General features: G+C 44.5%; 1 protein-coding gene across 1 annotated transcript; it reads right to left on the minus strand.

Annotated features, from left to right (window-relative positions):
- Positions 1 to 482: 482 nt before the first annotated feature.
- gas2l1 (growth arrest-specific 2 like 1) lies at positions 483 to 22,768 on the minus strand. The gene is made up of 5 exons (XM_047591857.1): positions 21,415 to 22,768; positions 13,211 to 13,318; positions 8,096 to 8,192; positions 6,959 to 7,262; positions 483 to 5,377 (listed from the first exon to the last, which is right to left on the minus strand). The coding sequence occupies exons 1-5, from the start codon at positions 22,141 to 22,143 to the stop codon at positions 3,313 to 3,315; spliced, it is 3,303 nt and encodes a 1,100-aa protein (XP_047447813.1). The 5' UTR covers positions 22,144 to 22,768; the 3' UTR covers positions 483 to 3,312.
- Positions 22,769 to 24,395: the final 1,627 nt, after the last annotated feature.

Here is a 24,395-nt window from a genome sequence, read left to right on the forward strand (position 1 = left end):
ATTCACAGAGGAGTGATCATCTAGTAATTGAACACCTCTATCAAAAATACGCTCTTCGTACTTTATACTGTTTTGATGTCTGCATAACACCCGATGTTAAAAAGTTATTAAAAACTACAGGTACAGAAAGTAATTATGCAAATGCTGTGTTAGTGTATAAACGTTTTATTTGATAGCTAATGCAGTATAAACCCTGCAAATATCAAACTTGGCGGTGTTTTTCATATTTGGTCCATGCCTTGTCTATCAATTTCTGCTGAGCTCAAATTACACATGTTTATGTTTAGTTATGCATTTAATAGGGTTGGACCAAAACATTAGTATACTCTGAGTTTCTCAAAAGCAGTTTCAACAAATAATATAAACTAGAAATATATATATATTTTTAATGTAGCACTTTTCATGAGTCATTACCAAAGTGAACTAGCTAAATGTAGGTCAGACTGCAACCTTAAAACAAAGATTTAAAACAAAAATCTGCGTAAAAGTTCATTGGATTTACTGACAGTTTGGATGGTTACAGTATTTTACATTTTATGCAACAAAGACATTTTCTTTCAAGTACAAAATCATAGTAAATCACATTTTGGCTTTTTCTGCGACAAGCAAATCCATACATGGCTCTGTACACCGCTGCGAGCGCAAGAAAATCTGATGAGAGCTAACCCACGAACTTCAGAAGAAAAATATTTATTACAAGAACAACTTGACAGCATTTCTTTTACTTCAAAAAGAGTGAAATGTTGCAGTATTGCTATGTCATACACACAAAATCCACAATAAGCAAACTGTACATTTAAAAGAAGTTTTAGTGAAAAGGACATAAGCAAATGAAAAATTTGTCTAATCACAATCATTCAGATTTTGCTGATTGGGGAAAAGAAAAGAGAGATAATTTTATTAAAATGTTGTGCAGGACAAAGAGCAAAATATGTTCAGGACAATCATATTTTTTAAAACTTGATGACCAATGTGCTTTTATGAAGCCGTCCATGAAGCTGACAGATGAACTCCAGTTAATCAAATACAGATATTTTCAAACAAGGTCAAAACAAATTAAAATTAGAATGATTAAAATAAATGTTATAATCTGTTTATACACAGGAAACTGATAACCAGTTACACATTCAATCCATGTAGCTCAAACAGCATTAAAATCAGTTCACCATATTTGCAAATGTTGTGAAATGGCCCAGATATGTTTACATTAGTTTACCATTCCAGTCTGTGGCAACATTTCTAATTGTGCTCCACTTCATTTAGATTTATCACTTATACCTGGGACACTTGAGCCTGTGGAGATTTGATTTTATAAATAAATAAATTAGACCAACATCACTCCCCTCTTTACTCCAACTCTGTACATATTTACATACAGTAAAGTATGTACACAACGATATACACACTCTTTCATTTCAGCCCATTCACTGTAGTGTCTGCAGAAATAAACTTAAATTATTATTATTATTTTGTATTTTCCAGTGAGAAATATTAATAAAAACAAATGTCAATTTTCTTCCCTCATAGCAAAATGTTTTGGGTTTTCTGCAGGTCACTAACGCCACAAACTTTTCAACTTTCAAATATATTTTACAAAGTCCACACCTGTTAAATACCAGACAGAGTCCTATGAGCTCTGTAGCTGGAGTCTGGCCTCTCATACTGATAACAACTCTGCAAGGGCTTCACAAGGAAACCTTAATATCCAGTTACGGTATCCATTATTCATGCACTTTTGCACACATACAGACTCTCAAGTTAAAGCCCGTCCTCATCCATCCAATTTCGACATATCATAACATTGCAATTAGCTGTACTGATTCAAATCAGCACCGGGGCTTTTAATTCCGGACATATGGAAGAAAGGGAAACGTGCCAAAAAATATATGGTTTTTTTTGTTTGTTTGTTTTTTTGTTTTTTTACTGTGAATAAAACATGGCTTTCTTTTGCCACTAGATGTCACCACCAGATTGTTCCATTCAAATTAACCACTTTATCTGCCTTCTGGTATTTCTGGGATTCATAAGCAATAAATTATATATCTTTGTTGTGAATTGTCCATTTATATCAATAATAATCCATAATTTAAATTGGCAATATTGGCAAACTGTCCAATTACTATTAACATAAACAGCTGATGGAAATGTAGTGTTACTAAATAAATCTTAGTGACGTTAAGCAAAACATTCAAAAACTAACATGTAAATACATTTTTAAGGCAAAGGGAATCGTCAAGGCATTTCAAACACCAATATTGCATAGCTAAGGCAGCACAGAACTTATTATTACAGTGAAAATGTACATTAAAGTGTATTTTCCATGTCCTCATATATACAAAATGCCCACATCTCTCAGTGAGCGCATTAACGTGTATTTACACATTCATTCTCCAAAGCGTGGGGCTTCCGCGCATGTATAATTAGCGTCGTATTCCAGAGTACAGTTTGGTCGGAGGAAGAGTTCTTAACATTTCTATTTCAGTGACGATGACACAAAGAAATATAACCTTCACCGCTCCTCTTTGTTTTGTTTTTTACACTTAAAAGTAGAAGGGTAAATTACTGCATTAAAAATAATCATGAATAACACATTAAGCATTTAAAACAATAAAATATTATCTATCTGAACTACATCAACTGTCTGTGAAAAGTAGACATTAACCACATCGGACAACTGTACAGAAATTTGTAGTGTGTGTCATATCCATAAAGTCAGGCAACTAATGGGTGTAACTTTGTCTATGTTACCTATTAGTGTATTGTAAATGAGAGTATACTCAGTGATAAATGAAGACCACTAATGTGGAGAGACTGTCACAGTCTTCATACCAGTACTTAGACTATCGAAGGCAAGCAGAGAAACTATGGCAAACCACAAGAGGGAGCCAATCCATCTCACTAAAGGTTTAGTGTTTACAATGTAGAGTTGCAGCTATAAATCCCTGGCACTTTACCATGCCCCTTAGTGGGGCACATGGCAGCACATATGCTATCTCTCTATCTCTGTTTATCAACTGTGAGAATTTCTTGTCTCTTAAATAAAAAAACACCTTTATGATTGGCATAAGCGTCCCCATGCACACGTTAAAATTACAGTAACAATAAAAGACCATTCCTTTGGTAACAATAAATAATTTGGCTTGAGTGCAAAAAAAAGCAATGTGAACCCCTTGCAGTAATTAAGGGGTGAAACTAAAAGGAAAAGAAAGAGTGTTTGACATGCAATAAAATCCATCTATAGCCCCGTCTTTAAGTCCTTTTTTTTTTTTACACAGTAGTTAAAGTTCATGACAATACACCATAACTTTTGTGCTACATCCAAGCTTCAGTGTCCAGGCTGTTTGACTGTCCAGCATAGGAGCAATCTTTGTTGCCCATGGCTGGAGAACGGGGCTGAGGATGGATCATATCCGCGAAAGCCTGGTGCAGGCTCTTGCACGTGGCTGGACGGCCAGGACGATGGGAGCTGGGGGACAGCGGCGGGGTGTGGCAGGGGGAGAGTGGGTTGTGAGCCTGCAGATCTCTGTAGCTGACAGGGGTCGGGATACGTGACGGGCTGTTTTCTGGCCTGTTGTCGGTGCGAGGCCTGAACCTGGCTCCCGGTTTGTGCTTAGGGATCGAGTTTACCTTGTTTGCCTTCTTTTGCACTTTTTTAGTCTGCAGCACTTCTCCGCCTGTGTTCCCGTTAGTGATGGGTGAAGATGGCTGGGGGGACTCGGAGCGGGATTCGCTCAAGCTGAAGCACATGGAAGAGTTTTCACTTGAAGAATCCTGGAAAGAGCAGTCCTCTGAAGGGGGAAGGGCGACAGGTGATGGACAAGCCTCTGGAGGCGGGAGGTCGTCACTCCCGTCGCCATTTTCTAGGTCATAAGGTAGGTTTGGCTGATGATTTTCCAGAGGAACATCTCCTTCTCCTTCAGGCCGTGTGCCCCAGCCAAGCTGACCCCGCAGACCTGTGAGCTCCCCTGTTGGAGGACAACCTCCAAGGTCCCCATTCATATTCCTACAGTGGAAAGCAGATTGAGAGGGAATCTGATTCATCAACTCGCCTGAATCTGTGTCTACAAGACCAGGCAGGGAAGATGGAATTTCCCTCTCCTCCATGCAGCTAGAGATGGCTGGGAGCTTCTTGAGACCCCCTCCACGCTCCCCCCAGTGTTCAGTGTCCCCATGGCCTATGTGTCCTCCAAAGTTGTGTCCGTAAATTAAGTTTAAGGAGTTCTCCATTGGGAAGTGACGGGGGTTGTTTCTCTTGGATTCCCTGAGGTCAGGCAGAGTTCCTATTTTTGCCCCCACATTCAAGGAGGAGGTGGAGGAGTTAGAAGAGGAATAGGCAGAGTCAGTGACATTAGGATCAGTGAGCGCTGGCACTAAGTGGGTCCCAGGCCCCCTGATGTTTGGTCCTCCTGGAGGTTTGATGGACCCTCCTCTGGACTGCTGTGTATTGGCCAGAAACTCAGCCTCAAAACTGCGATACAGGTCCTGCTCCTTCTGGGGGTCTAATGTCGGCAGCATTTGGAAGTCAATACCCAAACCTTCCTCCTCGCACTCCTGGTGCTCCAGGCCAGACCAGTTTCTAGGGTGGCCTCGGCCAGCAGAGCGAGGAGCTTGTGGAATCCGAGGAGAGCGGGCGACGTGATGATGATGCGTGTTGCGAGGAGTTGAGTGTGGGGAGCGTCGCCCTCCGGAGGAGACAGGCGGCAGAAGTCTGCCTTTTCCTATGGAGGGAGATCGAGGAGCAGGAGGTCTGGGAGTAGTTATAGTCTTTTTGCTGGGGCTGCTGTTAGTGCTCTGGACTCCTTTAACGGGCGAGTTAGAACATGAGGATGACTGTCTCTTGGCGAATCCACCACCCACTCTGGGAGAGGATGGAGGCACTTGTTTTGCCCGAATGTCCTCTCGCCTGTCTGTAGGTGGGGGCTGAGGGTCTCTGCAGGAAAGTGCGGGTCCGGGGCTGGCATCGCTGGACCGAGTACGACTAGATAATTTACTCTGGCTGTGGGAACGTCCAGCGTGGAGCCTCCTTGGGCCCTCGGTTCCAAGAGAGCGGCCCCTCTCTGTGCGAGGCGGTCGCGTACCTTCGGAGGATCCCTGCGGTGGGTTGGGTTTGAGTATTGGAGCAAGTCCAGAACGTTCCCGTGATTGGCTGCGTGCACGAGGCAGCGAGGGACGCAGGGACGGGCTCTGACTTCCAGCTCCTGGCCTCTCAATCATATGCTTCCCCTCCTTGCGATTGACGAGCAGCACGACCTCGTCACCGGAGCGCCGCGAAGCGCCACCAAGCCGTCCCCCACCTCCTCCTCCTTTAGAGGAGGCTGTAGAAGAGTCACTGTCTCCAGACAGACGTCTTGTCACTGGTAATATTCCCTCCTTATTCCTACAATGTAAGGAGGACAGGGAGTAAATTATACTTATACCACATACTTAAAAGAGGTAGTTCAGGACTTATGTCATCATCTTCATATCATGTCGTACAGTATATTCAATGTTGAGGCTTTTTGAGCATCTCCAACCTGCCACTACTGCACACAGACAGTGTTTCTGACCGAAGGCTGTTTCTTGGAACAGTGGTCAGTGACAACGAGGGGATTATAGGGAAGACGAGAACAAGGGGGAGCAGGATTAGAAGTCTCGTAGGTTTTCTAGTCCAACACACACCACCGCCCTTTCTCAACCAGACAGCTCCACTGTCACGCACCAGTAGGACCATTAGTTTTAACAGTAATCTGCTCATAGTCCATTTTAGAACAACCCAGGAAAGATATGATTTCTCCCATATGCTGCATATATTTCATATCTAGGTATTTTTTAACTAATAATGATGGAGTGTACAAGCTAGACTTACCCATAGGTTTACATACAAGTATGTGCAATAAATTTTTAACTACAGCCTTTTAAAGAATCCGTTTAATAATCTGTGTCTACACTCATTTTGGACATAACAGCACACTGCAGTCCATTGTTAAATTGTGGTTATGGAGACACATCTTTGCTTTGGTTACATTCTGTGCCCTTAATTTGTATTTTATCACACTGAACTTCTGTGGTTATCTTTGGAAATTAGATTAGTACATATTCAAACTCAGCCTATGCATACAAGGAGCCCACCTGTTGACCTACTTCCCTAGTTAGCTGTGAACAGTTGTCTGGGGATAGTTGTTGGATTAGTCTTTATCTAGTCTGGCACACTTGAAAGGGGATGACCCACCCACACGAGGTTAATTTGAAGTAGCTTTTGCTTTGACGTCTGGTCTGGGCTCAAAACAGAAATGAGCCACATATTGGCTCGTAGCCAAAGTAAACGAGCATTCAGCCCCCAGTTGTGTTGAACAATGGTACATTCACACTCCAGCATATTGAAAAGGTATGTGACCAACTAAACCTTTTGCCAGTGATGCGTGTGAGATCATATTGTATGTTTATCCCCATAGAAACAGCGATAGGTACAGATCTTATGATAACAATACAACGACTACCACTGCAGGAGCACAGCAAAGACTGATGCATGGTTTGATTTGTCACTGGCATCATACTTATTCAAACCATCTGTTCACCATAGCAAGAGAAGAAAAGCTTCAGTTCAAAGCTTTCTCAGAATCCCTGCCATGATCTAGTCTAATTAAGTAAATGAAAGTAGAAGAGAAAGGAGAGAAGAGCAGAGTAAACATGTTAATGTCTACCATGTGGCCACTACGAGGCGCTGTAGAATCGCTGTGTGGCATGGATTTACCGGGTCAATGTCACCTGAGATTAGATAAATCTGCTCTGGTCTAATCTGTGGCTTCCTGGTATGTGTATTTGTTGTGTGTACGCTCCACTCTATGTGTGTGCGTGTGTGTTTGCCTATCTGTGGGCACAGAAGAGCAAGCAGCAAAAACTGAGCATTATCTGCCAGGCCTTTGGGAGAGATTAATTTCTTATCTTTGTATCACACTTATCCCTGTGCACACAGACTCACCTGGCAGGATTAAAGTGCCGTGGTTCAGAGCGGTCCCGTGGCGGGCGTGGCAGCAGAGCACGCGCTACACCAGAGTCCACCTCCACGTGGCCAGAAGAGTTCTGTGATCGGCCCGGCCGCGAGGAAGAGGCAGACGGAGCGTTGAGAGGTTCCAGCGAGCGCCTGTCAGGAGGCTTGTACGGCGCGATGCCTTCATTACGCCAATGTGGGCCTGGACTGGTGGAGCGGGAGGAGTGTGCGCTGGAGGACTTGCTCTGAGCCCCCTGACCTTGGCCACTAGCTTTAGCCTGGTGGTAGCGGTGAGCTGTGGAGACATATTGAAAGTAAGTGGTTAAGAGAGATCTCTAACCAACACTGAACGAAAGATTTATTTGTCAATAAATATATCAAAACTCATGGCGCCAATGTCTTAGAAGGCAGCAGTGGATAAAATAACAGTTGCTGCTGCTGCACAAAATGATGGAGCCTTATTTGTCCCACTCAGAGTGATGCCATCATTTAAGGTGGACATTTATAGCAACTTAATCTTGTGGTTGAAATATATCTCCCAATTATGATTTCAGCCAAAGTCAGCTGTCTTGATGGCCATAACCATGACACAGCAGCAGCAGCCTGGGTGAGCGATGCTCTTATCAGACACAGTTATGGGCATGGATCAGTGTGCCAGTCATCGAAGGGAGTGTCAACACTGAACGGTTAGCACAGGTGTCCAGATAATAAGCTGAGAACGTTTGTGATGAGATGAGTCAAATAGCAAAAATCTGAGATGTGCAATGTCAAGAATTTAGAAAACTGCTTGAATTATATGAGCACAGTGACGTTTATTGCCGTTGTTTTGGTATTTCGCAAGATAAACACAGAAAAGATTAACAATAAAGATATAGAAAACACGCTAATACCTTATTAAAAATCTAGTTTTACATAGCAAATAGCAAATGAACAGGCAGACATATATAATACATATATAATACATCAACTTCTGCTGACAAACACTATTGTTCAACGCAGTTGGCCTTCACCTTATCTGCTTCTGATCTGAACATAGGACACCAGACGTGAATCATTTGTTTATAACTTAAATGCATTATGAATTATGCAACACTGAGCAACAGCAAATGAAAGTTGTTTTGACCTCACCAAAAGCAGCACAGCGACATGGGTCATGCTTGTCCAAATAGTGCTCCAGTGTGTCCCAGCCCCCTCCGACACGCACCATCACATGAGTACGAAGGACCTGAGGGGAGGAAAGAGCAAACAAGGCTTCAACAGATGAACATATTCATTTATACACTAATAAAATAGGCAAATCTTTTGATATACTGCACCCCAGACACACACACACACAAGTCAATGGATATGCAAATTCTACAAACAGAGCAACTAGCTAAAGGGTGGCCGGCCCTCAGTGTTACATAACATCTAGATGCACCCCTGTATGCACCCATGCCTCTCACCTCCCCCCTCATCCCCTCTTTCTCCCACATCACCCCCAGCTGTTGCCATTATGAGGGCTGTTCATTGCTATGCCAACGCACAATTAAACAGAGTACGGTAGCATAAGAAAGAGCCAAAGTGCCGTGAAAGAAGCTCTTCTTTTGGGCCCTCCTCTCTCATGCCTCTCATGTGGCTTCCCCATGTCTTCAGAGGGCGAATTAGCATGGTAACAACTCACCCCTGCTGTCCGCTTCCCTCCTCAGCCGAGGAGGGAGAGGAGTAGAGAAGAGGGGGGCAGCCGTATGAGAGGGAGCTTCGGTGGATGTGTCACTTCCTACTCTCTACTGTTCTCTGAAGCACACACATCAACAAGATCGGACCAAAGAGCTGCACTCCCTGTGGGCACAGGCTGCCTCCACTGAAGGAGCACACTTTGCCTGATGTGACAGCCCCGTGGATGCATGGCCCTGCTTCGGGTTGTGTAACACGGTCTGCCAGCCACATGTTTTTAAGGTTGCACCACTGTCTTTGAGGGCGCGCAAGGCAAAGCCATGACGTTAAATCTGTGGGGGGCGGGCGCAGATTTAACGTCCACCGAAGCACACGTGGCGCAGCGTCTCGACTACGGGTCCCTCGACCGTGATCAGACGGAGGCCGCAGACAGAGCGTGCGCTCCGAAGTCTGACCCCACCTTCTCTCTAATACGATCCCTGCCAATCCACGACAAGTCTTTTCAGCGGCCTTGCTCCCCTACTACATCAAATCCGTCAAAACAGCTGATCTGCTTATCTCTGTCGGACCTGGGAGCGTAAACTGCTTACTCTCCCACTGGTCTGGCCTCGTGCCCGTGACAGGTTTACTGCTTGTGTGATGCTGCATGACCATCACGAGTCAGCAGTGAAAAGCATGGGTCATGATGGCCAGAACGTATTATCATATTTTTAGTTTTACTGTTGCGGTATGAACTTACACAATAAAAAAGATCGCACAGTCTGCTTAGAGAGATTTACATAAAGCCACTGAGTCGAAACAAGGGACAAACAGCAACATTTACAGCTTATATATACTCTTCATGCGTAGACCAGTGACATATGAAAACGTTCAGTTTAATGCGCTTGTTTTTATTTGAAATTTGAGACGGTGAAGTAGCTACAGTGCAATAAAAGCATGCCCATGGAGAGAATCATGAAAGGTCTTAAATTGCTTATTGCGCTGTAATAATCACCAGACTGTCAGCTCATTCAGTTCACTGCAGTCATCTGATGCTGTGGGGCTCGTCCCCATTTTGTGATTTGAGACACAAAGTGAGCAATTTGAAGTAGAAATACGAATAACACATCGCCGACAAAGGTGATATACAGAGAAAATCAGATTTAAAGTACATTACAAAGATATAAAAACTTACTTTCCATTCTAATTCACATGCTTCTGTGTCCAACAAGCGCATTGTGCATTTAATATTTTATGCATGATGCCGCAGCATTACCGAGGAGCCTGCTCGGGCCAAATGGATGTTCAGGGACCTTGTTCCACTTTAAATCTGTGGCTCAGCTGCTCGATTTCCCAACCGCTGAGGGGGTATCAGAGCCATCACCAGCACAGAGACCCTCTCCCTGTTTCTATGGCAACAGCGAACAGAGAGACTTCTTGTCATCATTGCGGGGGCGTGTTGGACCAATTTCTCCTTAAATCTTGGTGGCGAGTTCAGAAATTAAGCTCATGGTTCGTTTCAGCCGTTGTGGCCCTCCTCCTCTACTAAGTGCATCTCCCCTCGCTGGGGGGCAACCTCCCTCAAGGACAAAGATGCCTTATTAACTGCCCCCTCTGTTCATGAGGCCCCCTTTGCCCATTTGCTTTCACTACTTCATCCCCTGTTTCAACCCAAGATCCTTGTCGCAGCTTTGGCAGCTGAATAGGGGTTTGCCGGCTTTTGAAGCGGCTGTCCGTCTCCTCCCATCAGATGAATGAGGGGAGTGCGTTGGGTGCACTTGTAGCTGCTCGGGGCGTATGCATAATCACAGTCAGCACCAGTGAAAAATCAGGAGAGGGCGGAAACAGCATGAAGAGAGCAAGCTTGACAAGCCCAATGCTGCCGGACACACTTATGCACAAACGCGGTCCACCCCAAATTTAAATAAACCCTGTTACATTAAAATGGCCGGACCAACGGGCAATCAAGGCTTCACACTCAAATGTAAGATTTACTGGGAGAGCAATGATTCATTTCCTTTTATTTTGTTTAAACAATGCTTTTACTGTGCTCAGCAGGAAATAAAATCACACAGAGGACAATTATTCTGTCTCCATTTACAGGCTTTGACTGAGTGCAAACAGGTTATTAAAGTTATTATCAGCCTGCAGAAACAGAGTACACGTGAATATCTTTGAGCTAATTTAGTGAGGACATGTGATATCGCCTAATAGTCATTTTTACTTTGGTTAGTGTCTGGGGAAATATGAAATTGGTTCCGATTGCCAAGTAAAGTTGCTCTATATCATAATACAGTTTTTTCTTGGTCTAAAAACTAGAGAACTGCCACAGAATTAACCCCGTCGTCAAATCTGGTAATTGCTTATTTCACAGTAATGCACATATACTCAGGAGATTATTGTTTGAATGCTATGTTATGTTTTGTGCTGGACAACACAATGAGAAGTTCCTTATGCTTTGCCTGATTTAATGGAGAGGATAAGAGTCAGGAAACATGCACCAACCTGGCACTAAATGTTCAAATCAACATATCAGCGAATTCACACTTTTTTTTTTAAATATACATTTCATTTTGTGCTCAGACAGAGACGGGTGTGGTCGATGTCTCGCCACTTATATAGCGTATATCACATCTCCTAATCTAGACAGAGCGGTGCCGCCAAAAAAACAGACAGACGACTGGTATGATGAACCCTCCGTGCAATGCAACTCGGAAGAAGACCCCCCCTCCAAAAAAAATCCATAAATCTGGCACCGGTACATTTTAGGTAAGTGAGAACAAATCGATTTCTGCTATCAACCGGCCTCCCTGCACAGTCCTTGGAGGCCTGGTGTGGGTACAGTGTCAGGCTCTTAAAGCTGAAAAGGAGACAAACAGTCCGGCAGAAACAGGCTACAGCCAAGATAAGAAAAACTCAGGAAGTGACCTATGCAGGGCTCTATTTGTGTCTAAATGGAAAAAGTTCTGGGAGTAGGCCAGATGAAGTCAGTTTGTAAACACTCATATAAGAGAGAGCAATCACAATACTCCTACGTACAATGCTGTGGTTTGATTCATTCAAGCAGAGGTTCAGCTGTAGCTACAACAACATGTGATGACATATGGCATCTCTGTATGGTTCCATGCAATTGCTGCACTACCACTTCCATGATATATATATATCTCATTCAGTGTTTTTTTTACTACTTTCTACATTGTAGACACATACTGAAGACATCTAATTAAAAAATAAAAAAAGTGGGATTATGTTGCAAAGAAAAGAATGTTAAATAACCCTAAATATGTTTTATATTGTAGATTCCTCAAAGCAGCCACCCTTAGCTTTGTTGACAGTGCTGCAAACCGTTGACCTTCTCTCAATGAGCTTCATCATGTAGTCACCTGAAATGGTTTAAACTTCACAGTCGTGCCTTGTCAGGGTTCATTTGTGGAATTTCTTTCCTTCTTAATGGGGTTGGGACCATCAGTTGTGTTGTGCAGAAGTCAGGCTGGTACACAGCTGACAGCCCTATTTGACAACTGTTAGAATTCATATTATGGCAAGAACCAATCAGCTAAGTAAAGAGGAAGGACAGTCCAGCATTGCTTTAAGTACTGAAGGTCAGTCAGTCCGGAAAACTGCAAAAAACTTTGAATGTGTCCCCAACCTTAAGCACTACAATAAAACTGTCTCACACCAGGACCGGAAAAGGAAGGAAAGGAAGACCAAGAGTCACCTCTGCTGCTGAGGCTAAGTTCATCTGAGTCACCAGCCTCAGAAGTGGCAAGTTAACAGCAGCTCATATAAATCAGAGGAGACTGAGTGAATCAGGCCTTTATGATCAAATACGTAAGGAAAAACAATGAGTAGAATGAGAGATTTGTTTGGGCCAAGAAATGCCAGGAATGGACATTATGAGATCTTTGGTTCCACCCGCCGTGTCGTTGTGCGACGCAGAAAATGTGAATGGATGGTCTTTACATGCATGGTTCCCACAGTGAAGTACGGAGGAGGTGTGATGGTGGGGGGGTGCTTTGCTGGTGACATTGTTGGGTATTAATTCAAAATGAAGGCACACTGAACCAACATGGCTACCACAGCATCCTGCAGCAACGTGCCATCCCATCCGGTTTGCATCTAGTTGGACCATGTTTTATTTTTCAACAGAACAATGACCCCAAACACACCTCCAGGCTGTGTAAGGGCTATCTGACCAAGAAGAAACCAACTGGAGATGGTTTGGGATGAGATGGACTCCAGAGTGAAGGAAAAAGGGCCAACAAGAGCTCATCATCTCTGGGAACTCCTTCAAGACTGTTGGAAAACCATTTCAGATGACTTTCTCGAGAGAATGGGAAGAGTGTGCAAAGCAGTAATCAAATTAAAGGGAGGCTATTTTGAAGAATCTAAACTATATATATATATGTTTTATGAGTTATTTCACATACTATATAAGTGTGTGTCTTTTGAGGATAGATTTTGTGCTTGTAGTTTTGCAGAAATTGCAAATAATAATATAAGGTGACAAGTGACATGTATGCTATCATCCCACTCCCCGGGTGATGTGTTCGACAGTCAAAGTTGCAACGATATGACAGATAATTCTCTCAGGTGGCGAGCTCTCACCCTGATGAAGATCAGCGCACTGGAGTCTCCGACTTTGTACTTCCCCTCGGACACCTTAATCATAGGAAACTGAGCTGGACAGGAACACCGTCCCAGAATCTCACGCACCTGAGGAGAACAAAACAGAGCACTCAGTATACACAAACATGACGCACACGTCTGAGAGGAACCTGACAGCGATCCTTTCCTCTTTCCAGATCAGTGCCCCCCACATACGGTCATGTTTAGTCACCAAAGCGCTGCTGGACTTGAGCGCTATGTGTCAACAACACAATGACTCTGTTTCAGAGTGTGAGAAATGAGCAGTCTTGGCTGCCCCAGCATTTGAGTGTTGGATTGTGTGTGTGTGTGTCGGCCTCCTGCCAAATTCCCTCTCCAAAGCACCTACTGGGTGATAAAACGCCCCGCCCCGCCCCGCTTTCCTACCACATGAAAGTCGCTGCCTCCTCTCAATCCCTTCAGAACGCTGTGTTCACTTAGTTCACTGCAAGAAGCCACAAAAATACATATCTGGACATGCTAATGAATAGTGTCCCTCTCCAGCTCTCTGGGCCTTTACATGACAGTGTTTCTGCTTGTGACGTCATAAACCGAATGGGGGGTGGGGAGGGGGCTCGGAGACCAGACTGGTGGTAGCGGCGGTGTTGTTGGTGGTGGCGGTGATGTCAGCAGGCCTGTGCAGCCAGCTGGGTTTTGAATTGAATTGAGAGTCAGAGCCGGTGCCGTTGCCGCTGTGGTTGGGGGTGCTTATTAGGCAACTGGAGTCAGACACAACTGCAGGGTGGGGTGTGTTGCACTCGCTGTATTTTTGATGGTTTTTCTTGGCGTCTTTCTCAGACAAAGGCGTGTGCACACTTGTCGACCACGAGGGAGAGAAAGTAAAGCTCCGAAGGGCACCGAGGAGAGTATGACAGACCGTGCGTGTGTTTATATTGATATTAAAAGTGATCAAACGGCTTGTCGGAGGAAAAAATGGAGGTGGCGCCGTTCACAGCACCTGTCGTGCTGCACGCAGGGTTTCGGGGATATCACAGCCTGCGTGTGGGCATGGCCTGCAGCCCCTCCATTACGGCGTATTCAGGAGATTAAGGTGGCACCTTGTTATTTCCTCGAAATAGCACCCTTCTTCTATCCCGTGGTAATTAAAGGGGGAGGAATCAGGGCTAAGCCTCAACATCTCACCTGCCTGCTCTGTACTCCCTCTCACCTGCTTCCACTAAGCCTCCTTTCTGTCCTTTTCGGTCTCTCTGCTTTGTTGCTGTTCAGCCTTTATTTTTAGCCCATGCACTAGCAGTTGACCCGACCTATATTTGTCTTTTTTTGTTTTGTTCACATTTCTACATCTGCCTGCTGCCTCTCTTTTTCTTCCCCCCCGTCACCACGTCTTTCTGTCTGTAGGTGGAGAAGCAATGTTTGGAAAAACCCCAGCCAGTGAGTTAATGGAAAGATTGCTATGGCAACAGACACACACACACACATAACCTTACCCTTCCCTTTATGACTGTACAGTGAGCCTTCTTTTTTTCATTCTTCCAATAGTGAAGCCTTTATCCCTCCCAGAGCTGTTTTGCTCTGGGGAGGTATAAGACTTACATGCTGTGTCTTGACAAAACACTGAGAAGGATACACACTCAAACCCTGAAGTGTTTAATAGTAGCCTAATCAATAGCAGCCTTGACATTCAAACAGTTTACTCTGTTGGACCTTTAACATGAAATGTGTGCACTTCCCATGTCTTCACTGTGTCAACACTGAAACTTAAACACACACACACACACACACACACACACACACACACTGCAGAATGAGATAGAAGGATAGGAGGGACACAAGGTCATGCAGGAAACATGCGGAAGTGGGGCTGGAACGAGGCGCAAAACTGAGGGATGAATTATGTACGGTCACACGAGAGACGCTCTCAGCGAGAGTTGCAGATGTCTGAGAAAAAGAGAAGAGAGAAACAGTGGCTGAACGATCCAGAGCACGCCCCTATACTGGGAATCTGCTGCGTCTATCTTGAGTTAGGAATGCAGAGATGTTTTTAGCAGGAACAGAAACACTTTAATTATTAAGGAACTTCCGCCGATGCTTCCTTATGAGCCGGGCGGCTGCATTCGTCCACGAGCAGTTAAAGGTATGGAACGGATTCCTTTAATGAGCCCACTGCTCTGATCACGCCATATCTGCACAGTGTGAGTCAACAGTCTCTTCGTTCTTTTCCTTCCTGACATGCAAACATCTGAAGGCCCATTCATGGAAGATACAGGCCGAGGGCTCAGAGAAACCCTGGGGATCGACAGAGGAAATGGGAGGAGGAGATAAAGATGTTTAGGTTCAATTCTACTCACTCTTTATTAGTTGAAGACAAACACGCTACACAGAGCGTCACACTTGACTGTATTGTTATTGCTATGAAAAATAGTTTCACTGTTGTATGATTTGTTATTATGCAAATACATAAAATATGGTTCCAGCAGTTTATGCTTCAGTCTGGGATTCAAATACACACCAAACAGTTACGCATCACTTTGAATATTTTCCTGTTGCCCTCATGAGCCATAGCAAGATACCACACTGTTTGCTCTTCATCAAACATAGGTGTGCTCTCCAGCTGAGACACACTCCTTAATGAGCGTTACGCAAAAGTTACTGCTGAACTCCGACAATAAAAAACATTACAACTCACTTCACAGGAATTTATACAAGGCATGATTTTAGTGCAGGGGGCAGGGAGTTTAGAAAAGATTACACGGCACGGCTCATACAGCACATCCATTTCATTTTCAAAAATGGACGAACAAGAGTCTCCTCTTAGCTTATCTGCATGCCTTGAAGACTGGAAATTTCCCAAGATGGAAAAAAAACTACTTGCAATCAGATAAGCAGAGAGAGAGACACACAAAAATAAGGCCACAAGGGGCGCCTGCTTGGCAAAAAAAACAGGTTTTTGGATCTTGAAGGAGGCGATTGCTCCATAAGTAGGCATTCGTTGTGTGAACGCACACTAAAAACAGCCACATATCAGACTGTATCCTCCTGTTAAGCCACTGGCTTAACAGCCCGTATAAATGACTCCCCCATGAACAACCACGCCACATCTCATAAAAGCGCAACTCCCTTTGCACACGTGATCTTTTCAAACAGCATGGGGGTGTAGGGAGGTGACAAATGACTGACAATTATGTTTTCTAATTACACTGGACCCACTGCCTGAGGGAATGCGTGTGGAAACACAAATACTCAGAGACCGTTAGCATGCCGGTATAACAGGACGAACCAGCACAGAGGAGACCTCCGGTTCAAGTATGGCAGTCAGATGGAAACAAGAAACAGAATTTAGACATGCATAATGATTTTGGAGGCTGCATTTTATTGTATTGCATAATATTTTGCAGTGAGGGTGAGATAAACGAGAGGAAAATTAGCCTCAATTGCAGGAACACGCTGCCTTTGGTAGGGGTGGCGATATTTTGCATAACAAATTAACAGCATTAAAATAATTCCTTTTGCATTTGGGGAAATATAGTCACTCTTATTGTGACATTGTTAGATGAGATCCATGCTTAAGCAAGTTAGCTTAGCATTTAGTGGATTAAGACTGAAAATAAACATAAACTTGCTTGTTTGTCCAAGTAGCTTAGACAGACTTTAATGATCCACAAGGGAAATTACTTTGTCACTTTAGCTTCATTGTAAATAAAAGTAAAACACTCAAAACCACAAGAAAGATAAATAAAGTAAGATAAAGGGCTTACATATAAACTTGTTATATTTAGCTTGTGAATCAGCACAAAAAAATTGCCTTTTATCCTAAGGATGAGTTGTCCTATACTTTGTGTTGTGTTTGACTGGAGTGACACAACAGAATCCACTGCAACAAGGAAACCTTTCTCTGTAAATCGATGCATGTTTTCTGGTCACATGACAAACAGCCCATCAGGACCTAAGCAACATAAGGATATGATGGGAATCAAGTGCTGTAAGTTGAATAACTCCATTACGCGCCTGCCTCAGTCAAACATCAATGTAATCACTCAATGCAGGAAGTTAAATATCTGTCTAACGCAGTTTATTTTGAGTAAGGTTGAATATTCAGTGCTCTGCATGCAACAGCAAAGCTCGGCGGAACTGATGTTCAGTCTGGGACAGCGTGAATAGCCCGTAGGCAGGTGCGGAAAAATAACTGGTCAGATAGGCAGCCAATTAAATGATAACCATGCAAACGATCAGCTGATAGCATCAAGCGACAATAAAGGCATGAAGCCGGGCGATGTGCAAAGTGAGGAGTCAGCTATTTCCGCGTGCACCCTGCTGCATGGAAAATGGTGCGATATGGTCTGAACAGTTACTGCGCAAAATAACCCAAAACATGAGCGCAAGTGACAGAGGAGGGAGAAACACTGAAGGCTGCCACGCTCTCTCAGCAAAGCGTTTGAGTGTGACCCAACGCAGAGCATGATGACCTACTTTTCCCTTCCACTCCCTCCACTGTAGCTCTCCCTCCCCGAGTAACATCCATTGCAGTAAGGTTTAACAGAGTGTACAGTAAAGTCACTCACAGCACACTATCTGCTGTCCACCTCCCCCTTTTATTCCCTGAATGCATGAAATGGACCATAAGGCTAATGGGGCAGAGTGTCCAGGCACAGGCACAATACACACATTCTCCCTCTGTATCAGCGTTTTTGCTCGGCTGGTGTCTCCAGCCAAAGATCGAGATGTCAGCCTTTGATTAGCTCTCTGCCAAGAGCGGCGGCCTATTCATCTCTTCTCTTCCATGCCACCAACAAGACATACGGTCCCACTCTTCGCTTTATCATCTCCATTGGAAAAGGGGGTGGGGGATGGGCGTGATGGGGTGCACATATAAGGACCAAACAAGAGCTGAATGCTGAAGCCTGGGGTGAGAAGAGACGCCGACCGGTTTTTATGAGCGAGCATACAAAAGGAATGACGGGGTATGAAGAAATTCAACAATGATTATGCAACTCCTACGATGTCTCACTCATAAGCCCAATTATTGGACTGTATAGATGCCTATGCATGCAGGAAACATGCCAAGAATTAGAGTACACATTAAGGGGCGACTAATGCCTCTTACTTGCTATTTATATTACAGTTTGTATGGTTACTGTGTGTGTTTTAAGCCCATAAACAATGCAACGACCTGGAAAACACACAAAAAGGTCATGTTTGGAGCAGGGTTGGGTGTTGACAAGGACTTCACTATACGATACGCATCACAATACTTGAGTCACGATACGATACATTATTGAGATATTATGATATTGCGATATTCTACATAGTTCACTGAGAATTTTTAAATGCAGCTACATCAGATGACAGTTATAATTCATTGGACAAATTGAATCAAAAAATGACTTTAATCCATATTATCCATATTAATCCAAATGATCCGTTTCCAATTTATTGCACTTGTACAAAGTTGTTCACGACTGACCTAAAACTATAAAACTTTTTCTTTTAAAATATCGTGATATACTGTCATATCGATACATTTTCCCACACCTAGTGTGGAGGTAGGTAGTGTGTTTCTTTGCCTCAGGCTCAATGCAGCTTAAAGAAACATACGGCTAGTCTTGGTCATAATCCCTCTCTAGTGCTGACAGGAAAGAAAAGCCACTAAAACAAAGGATAAGCTGTATGTTGACGCGTACAGAGAGATCGCCGGGGAAAAATTAAGATCTGAATCACGGGTCTTGACTACGTTGAGGGAAATGAGTACCCAGCCGCTTCCTCAACTTTACAGTGGAAAGCCGCCCCGCAGTGAGATGAGTAAGAATGTAAATAGCGGCAGTTCAGTGGGAGAGGGTGTGTTGCAAGCGAGAAAGTCAACGGCGTATGCCTATTGTATGCAGCAGGTACCCACTATCTGCATTAGGCGTGACCGGTGTACTGAGCCACGTTGCTGTTACATAAGTCAAAAGTTCAGCAATAAATCATAACTATTGTGCTTCTTGAGTGGCCAGATACCCAAAGAGAGATCCCAGTCTGCCAGGTCACGTTACTACGCCCGTTGGATTAATGTCACCTAATCCTATTACCAACACACTTGTATTGTCTCAACAAGATTAGCTTGATTGTCTGACAGCTAAACAGTTTGCAGGAGAATATGAAGGTATCAAATCTTATACAGAAGTTATGCAAAAAAACAAAAGTCATAACTTAAAAGTCCATAAAAAGTGGATCTCACATGATTATGAGCTATTTTCTATTTACTTAACAATAATTATGATCCAGTACACGAGCTGAAATTTTACTGGAGGCCCCAATAACCTTGTTGAGAGGCTGTACTCCTCAGCGCTGTGTCCTTCCCTCTCTTTCACCCCTTCACTTCCTGTCTCTCTCCACTACCACCTATCAAAATAAAGCCATAACCCCCCACCCCAAAAAATAACTTCAAAACCTGGAGGGTCACCTTACATCACGAGAAAATTCTACAATTCGACGGAAGCATCTGTGGTTTGCACCAAGAGCTCAGTTTGCATGGGCATCTGATGCTGCTGCGTGCATCTCCGGCATGAAAGGCCTGCTAATTAATAGATGACATTTGTTCGATAACGTAAGTGGATATGAATAGGAAGTTAGTTTGTGGAGAGGTGGATATTTCTTTTAAATGCAGCTTCACAGTCACATGAAACTCTACGTGAGACAGAAATATGAACTTGTGCCTGGAGTTTATCAAGCTCGGAGACTCGCAGCAAAAAAAAAGGCCGATAGCAGATGCTGATCAAACTATTTCAAGGGGTATTCAGAGGAAGTGTATGTGCCACACAATGTCTAGGCCTGAAAATAAGAAACTGCCCACACAGAGGTGACGTCATAAGGCAGGATGTGTTTACTAGTGAACTATTTTAATACTGTGCCATCCTCTCTAAGTACCGCTGTAGTTTTTTTGTTTGAAATGCCCCATTTTGATATGATATTCACTCCTCTGTGCAGCTTAAATCTATTTTCGAGGAAGATGTAGAATCTATTTGAGACACGTGTTGACTGAGCATGCCACTGCCTAAACCTGACAACAGCCCTCAATTCTGTCGTTCACTGTCCGACAGATTAGGGATGCGACGGTGCAAACGACAGAAACAACGAAAGGCATAAGTAGCTCCCCTGTGATCATTTTGTCCCCAAATGCCTTTGCGTTGTATAATCCTCAGTCATACGAGAAAGAAAGAGTGTTTGGATTCAGACAGTCATCCTCCGCATGCTCTCCTATTTCTGTCTGCGGAGGTGACACTAAAACCGCTCTGCTCCGAGTGTGACTGTCGACTGCCTCACCTCCTTCCCCCCCTCCTCTCTGCTGTGCCTCACATCCTCAGCGTCAAAGACGGACATTGTTCTCCTCATCGGGATGAAAATATTAACTTCAGCCCCGGCTCACAACCCGTCGAGCATGTGTCCTGCCAGGCTGGCTGCCTGCTCATTAGCTTTGCTCTAATAAGATCTTTGCCTGTCTCACATGTCCAGCCTGGCAGTGGCAAAGGTAAACCACTACTTCAACGCAACGAACAACAACATTTGTGAAGAAATGTAGGACGTGCAGGAGACTGTACCGATTTTTTTTTCTTGAGAAATAGACAAGGGAAATGAAAGGGACTGGAGTTGACTGTCAACACTGAGAAAACTTCTTCTTGTTGAGGCAGGCTGACATTTCTAGGAATGCATAAGAAATGTCACAGAGCTGACCTGCAACCTTTCAGAGCTCACCTTTGGGAAGAATGTGGGTGTCACACACACACGCACACAAGCGCACACACTGACCCTAAAGGTGAGCAGGAATTTCACACATATCTCCAAAACTATATTATGCATAGGAGCATGCAAATGCCAGGGGAACTCTAAGGTTCGTGAGTCATTTATAGCGCTGACGTGATACTTTCAGAGAGAGTGCGTCACTTTTTACACATATTTCTGTCTCACTGTGGGAGAGAGTGGTCTCCTATCAGCTGCCTTTTAGCACCAGACAAAACACAAAGGGTGGCTTACTTTTGGCCAAGGCCAGAGGGTGAAAAGCCTGTGAGAAGCTGTGTTCATATATCCTCAGCACAGATCTCCCACAGTTGATCATTAAATAGTGTGACAAATCAGCTGTGACATAATACAGTGGTGACACATGCCCATGGAGTCACTTGGCTTCATTCAGATCGTTGGACTGATGACACAGTTACGCATCTGCAACTCACCAATTCATCCAGATTTCGCATGTCACATAAAACTCTCTTCGGCTGCCAGATGAAGGGCTCGGGGTCAGGTGCCTCCTCTTCATCCTCCACACTGTGGCTACAAGTCACACTCTCCTTTCGACTGAAACACCTGCTCGGAGAGCTCTGCTCGCTGGCCGACGATGCTGGCTCCCCGGGATTATCGATCAGCTGGCTCTGCTGATCCCGAATCTCCTCCTCGATCTCCTCCTCCAGCTGGATCAGCATCGGGGCCAGCATGCCGAACTTGGACCCGCGTCGCGCCACCTCGAGGAGGCACAGAACAAAATTCTTCTCGTTGAGCTTCTCCACCAAGTCGTTGGTCTCAAACATGAGGACGTCCTTGATCCAGAGCTCCTGCCTGCACCAGGCGATGAAATTGGAGACATTGTCCCGCGCCACGAACGAGCCGGGGACGACGTTGCGCGATTGAAAGCCAACATCTTTAGATGGCATCTTCATGGACCGTGCAGCCTCCGGGTACTCCATCTGGAAGTCCTGCGCGGCGCGGTTCACATTGTTGGCGTGCCGACAGAGGGCACAGCCCGTCTCCAGCCCATCCATAAAGGTGTCCGCAGTGATGTCTAGATCGTAGAGGGTGTTCAGCCATTCAGCCAGATCCTCCTTCATAGCGTACAGGTATTCTTCGCTGGATTTAAAGGGCCTGATGCTCTTGGAGGCGGCCGACTGAATGTTGCTCTGATCAGCCATATTGTCAGATCATGTATCAATAAAGTCTATTTCATAATTCCCGTAATTCCCATTCCCGTGTCTCATTGCACAACTGCGCTCCAAGGCCTCACCCGCACAACATACCGCGACATAACCGCGCCGACGCACCCATGCCGATCTGCATGTGCGTTTTCTTATGGGAGCTCCCTGACGCCAGGCTTTGTGCTGTCGTGAGCATATCGGGATGCGGAGCGGCCGTGGCGCATGGATGCGTTTTCCGGATGTCTGCGAAACCCGTTTCCTTTAATGAGCGCATCGCCGGGTCCCGGAGTGAGAACGAAAACGGAGCTCGTCGCGGACCCCGACGCACACACGCGAGCGAGGCGACCACCTAATCCACCCGGCGGCCGTCGGGTCATCTCACCCACGATAATCCACGTGTCACCATGTCTGCGTCTGAGGCGATCTGCTCCTCATCGATGAAATCACAACCACTGAGCGGCACCGAGTCCACAGCTCATTTCCCTGCAAATAGGCTCAGCCCATGATGCGCCGCCTCTCGAGCTGAATATGTTGACCTGATGTAGCTTAGAGCAGCAGAGCGACTCGGTGGCACATCCCATTATGAGGGATAAACTCTCGGCAGAGGAGGGAAACTTAACCCCATGCTCCCCAACTCGGGATCTGCCCTTTTTTTTTTTTTTTTTTTTTTTTTAACTATTATTATCGTGACTGTGAAGATCATAAGATGCCAGACAAGAGTCCACACTAGGGCCACATATTCTCAGTTAAACGTCAGATCATGAAGCACTGAATTAAAAAAAAATATATATATAAAAGTCTACAAATTGTGTTAAACACTCAAGCTTCTAAATACTAATGAACTGAAAAGTACTGTTTCAGTTCTGTGGACATAATCTGTCCAGGACTGACTGGCTGTTTTGTCCATTCTGTGAGAAGAGAAAACCCCAAAACATATTTTTTTTCTTTAATAGTCTCTCAACAAGGAAGTCTTTGTGTTGCCTGTTTTTATAAAACAGCCTCAAGGCTTAAAGGCCCCCAAAACTTCCAGGATCATGAGACAGCAATTCTGCTCGGTGCAAGGGCTTCCCTCCCAACTGTGTCCCCCCCACCACCACCGGTGATTAAAGGACATGATGAGTAAGGCTTGGATAGATAAGTGTTGTTGACAGCCCTGTCTAAAACACATTAACTAATCAGTGTGTCGTTATTGGTTTGAAGGAGGCGCAGGGCACAAATCAAAATCGTCACGCCGGTGAGGACAGGACCTGCGGCCCTGAAGCAGCAGAGCACTGGGTGATGGAGAGATACAGTCTAGACAAACGGAGCAAAACACAAAGCAGCCAATTCACGAGCACATGATCCACTGTGTGCATGATATAAAACGTGTGTTAGTCACATAGTGTAAAAAAGATAGCAGCTGCCAGTGTGGAATTTCAGATATTGACTGTAGATAACTTAACAGCTGCAGATTGATGTATCTTCCCTCCTCTTCCCTCCTCCTAAATGTTTTAAAGATCAGAATGAGGGTTGAAAGGTTTCTTACAAGGGTACTGATCATCAGATTTTTAAAGGTATGTTAGAAATTTGAATACATCAGTGTACCTTGGCTATGAATTAAAAAGAAACAATGACTGCTTTTAACTCTAAATACTAATTTTTGTCTTATTGTGTGGAATAGGTTTGTCTATCGTGTTAACAGGACAGAAGTTTTAATTCAGAAAACTGTTTCGTCTCTAAGATGAACTCTTTGACCTGTAATTTAAGTACAAACATTCACAGCTGGGCCCTTTTTTTCCCACCCATGCAACAGTCTTTTAAAATCTTGAGCACTCCTCTATTGGAGCAGATCGTGTTCACCCCTCCTCAAGTGTGATTGTTTGATTTTAAGCGAAGCCCGCTGCCAAGAAGGAGGGCTTGTTTTCGTTTAAAAAAGAGGGATGTGTCTGTTTAAGAAAGAGGCAGAGAGAGAGAGAGAAGGAGAAAGAAAGGAAGGGAGGGAGGGTGGAGGCGGAAGGGAGAGAAAAAGAGGGGAGGGAAGGTGGGGGTTGATGAGATCATTTTTTTGGGACTGGATGAATCAGCTTTTCTGTCAGTAGAGAGAGAGAGAGACTCTATTAATCCACATGAGCAACTGGCCACAGCAAATGTGAAGCACTTCAAGATGTCAGCTGTGGCCGGGTTTCCCAGAGGGATAGTTTTACGATTTAGTTAGAAAAAAAAAACAAGATTGTGAGGTCAGACCCCTTGTAATTTGCAAACCTGTCCTA

Source organism: Mugil cephalus, chromosome 8, assembly GCF_022458985.1.
Source record: "Mugil cephalus isolate CIBA_MC_2020 chromosome 8, CIBA_Mcephalus_1.1, whole genome shotgun sequence".
Lineage (NCBI taxonomy): Eukaryota > Metazoa > Chordata > Actinopteri > Mugiliformes > Mugilidae > Mugil > Mugil cephalus.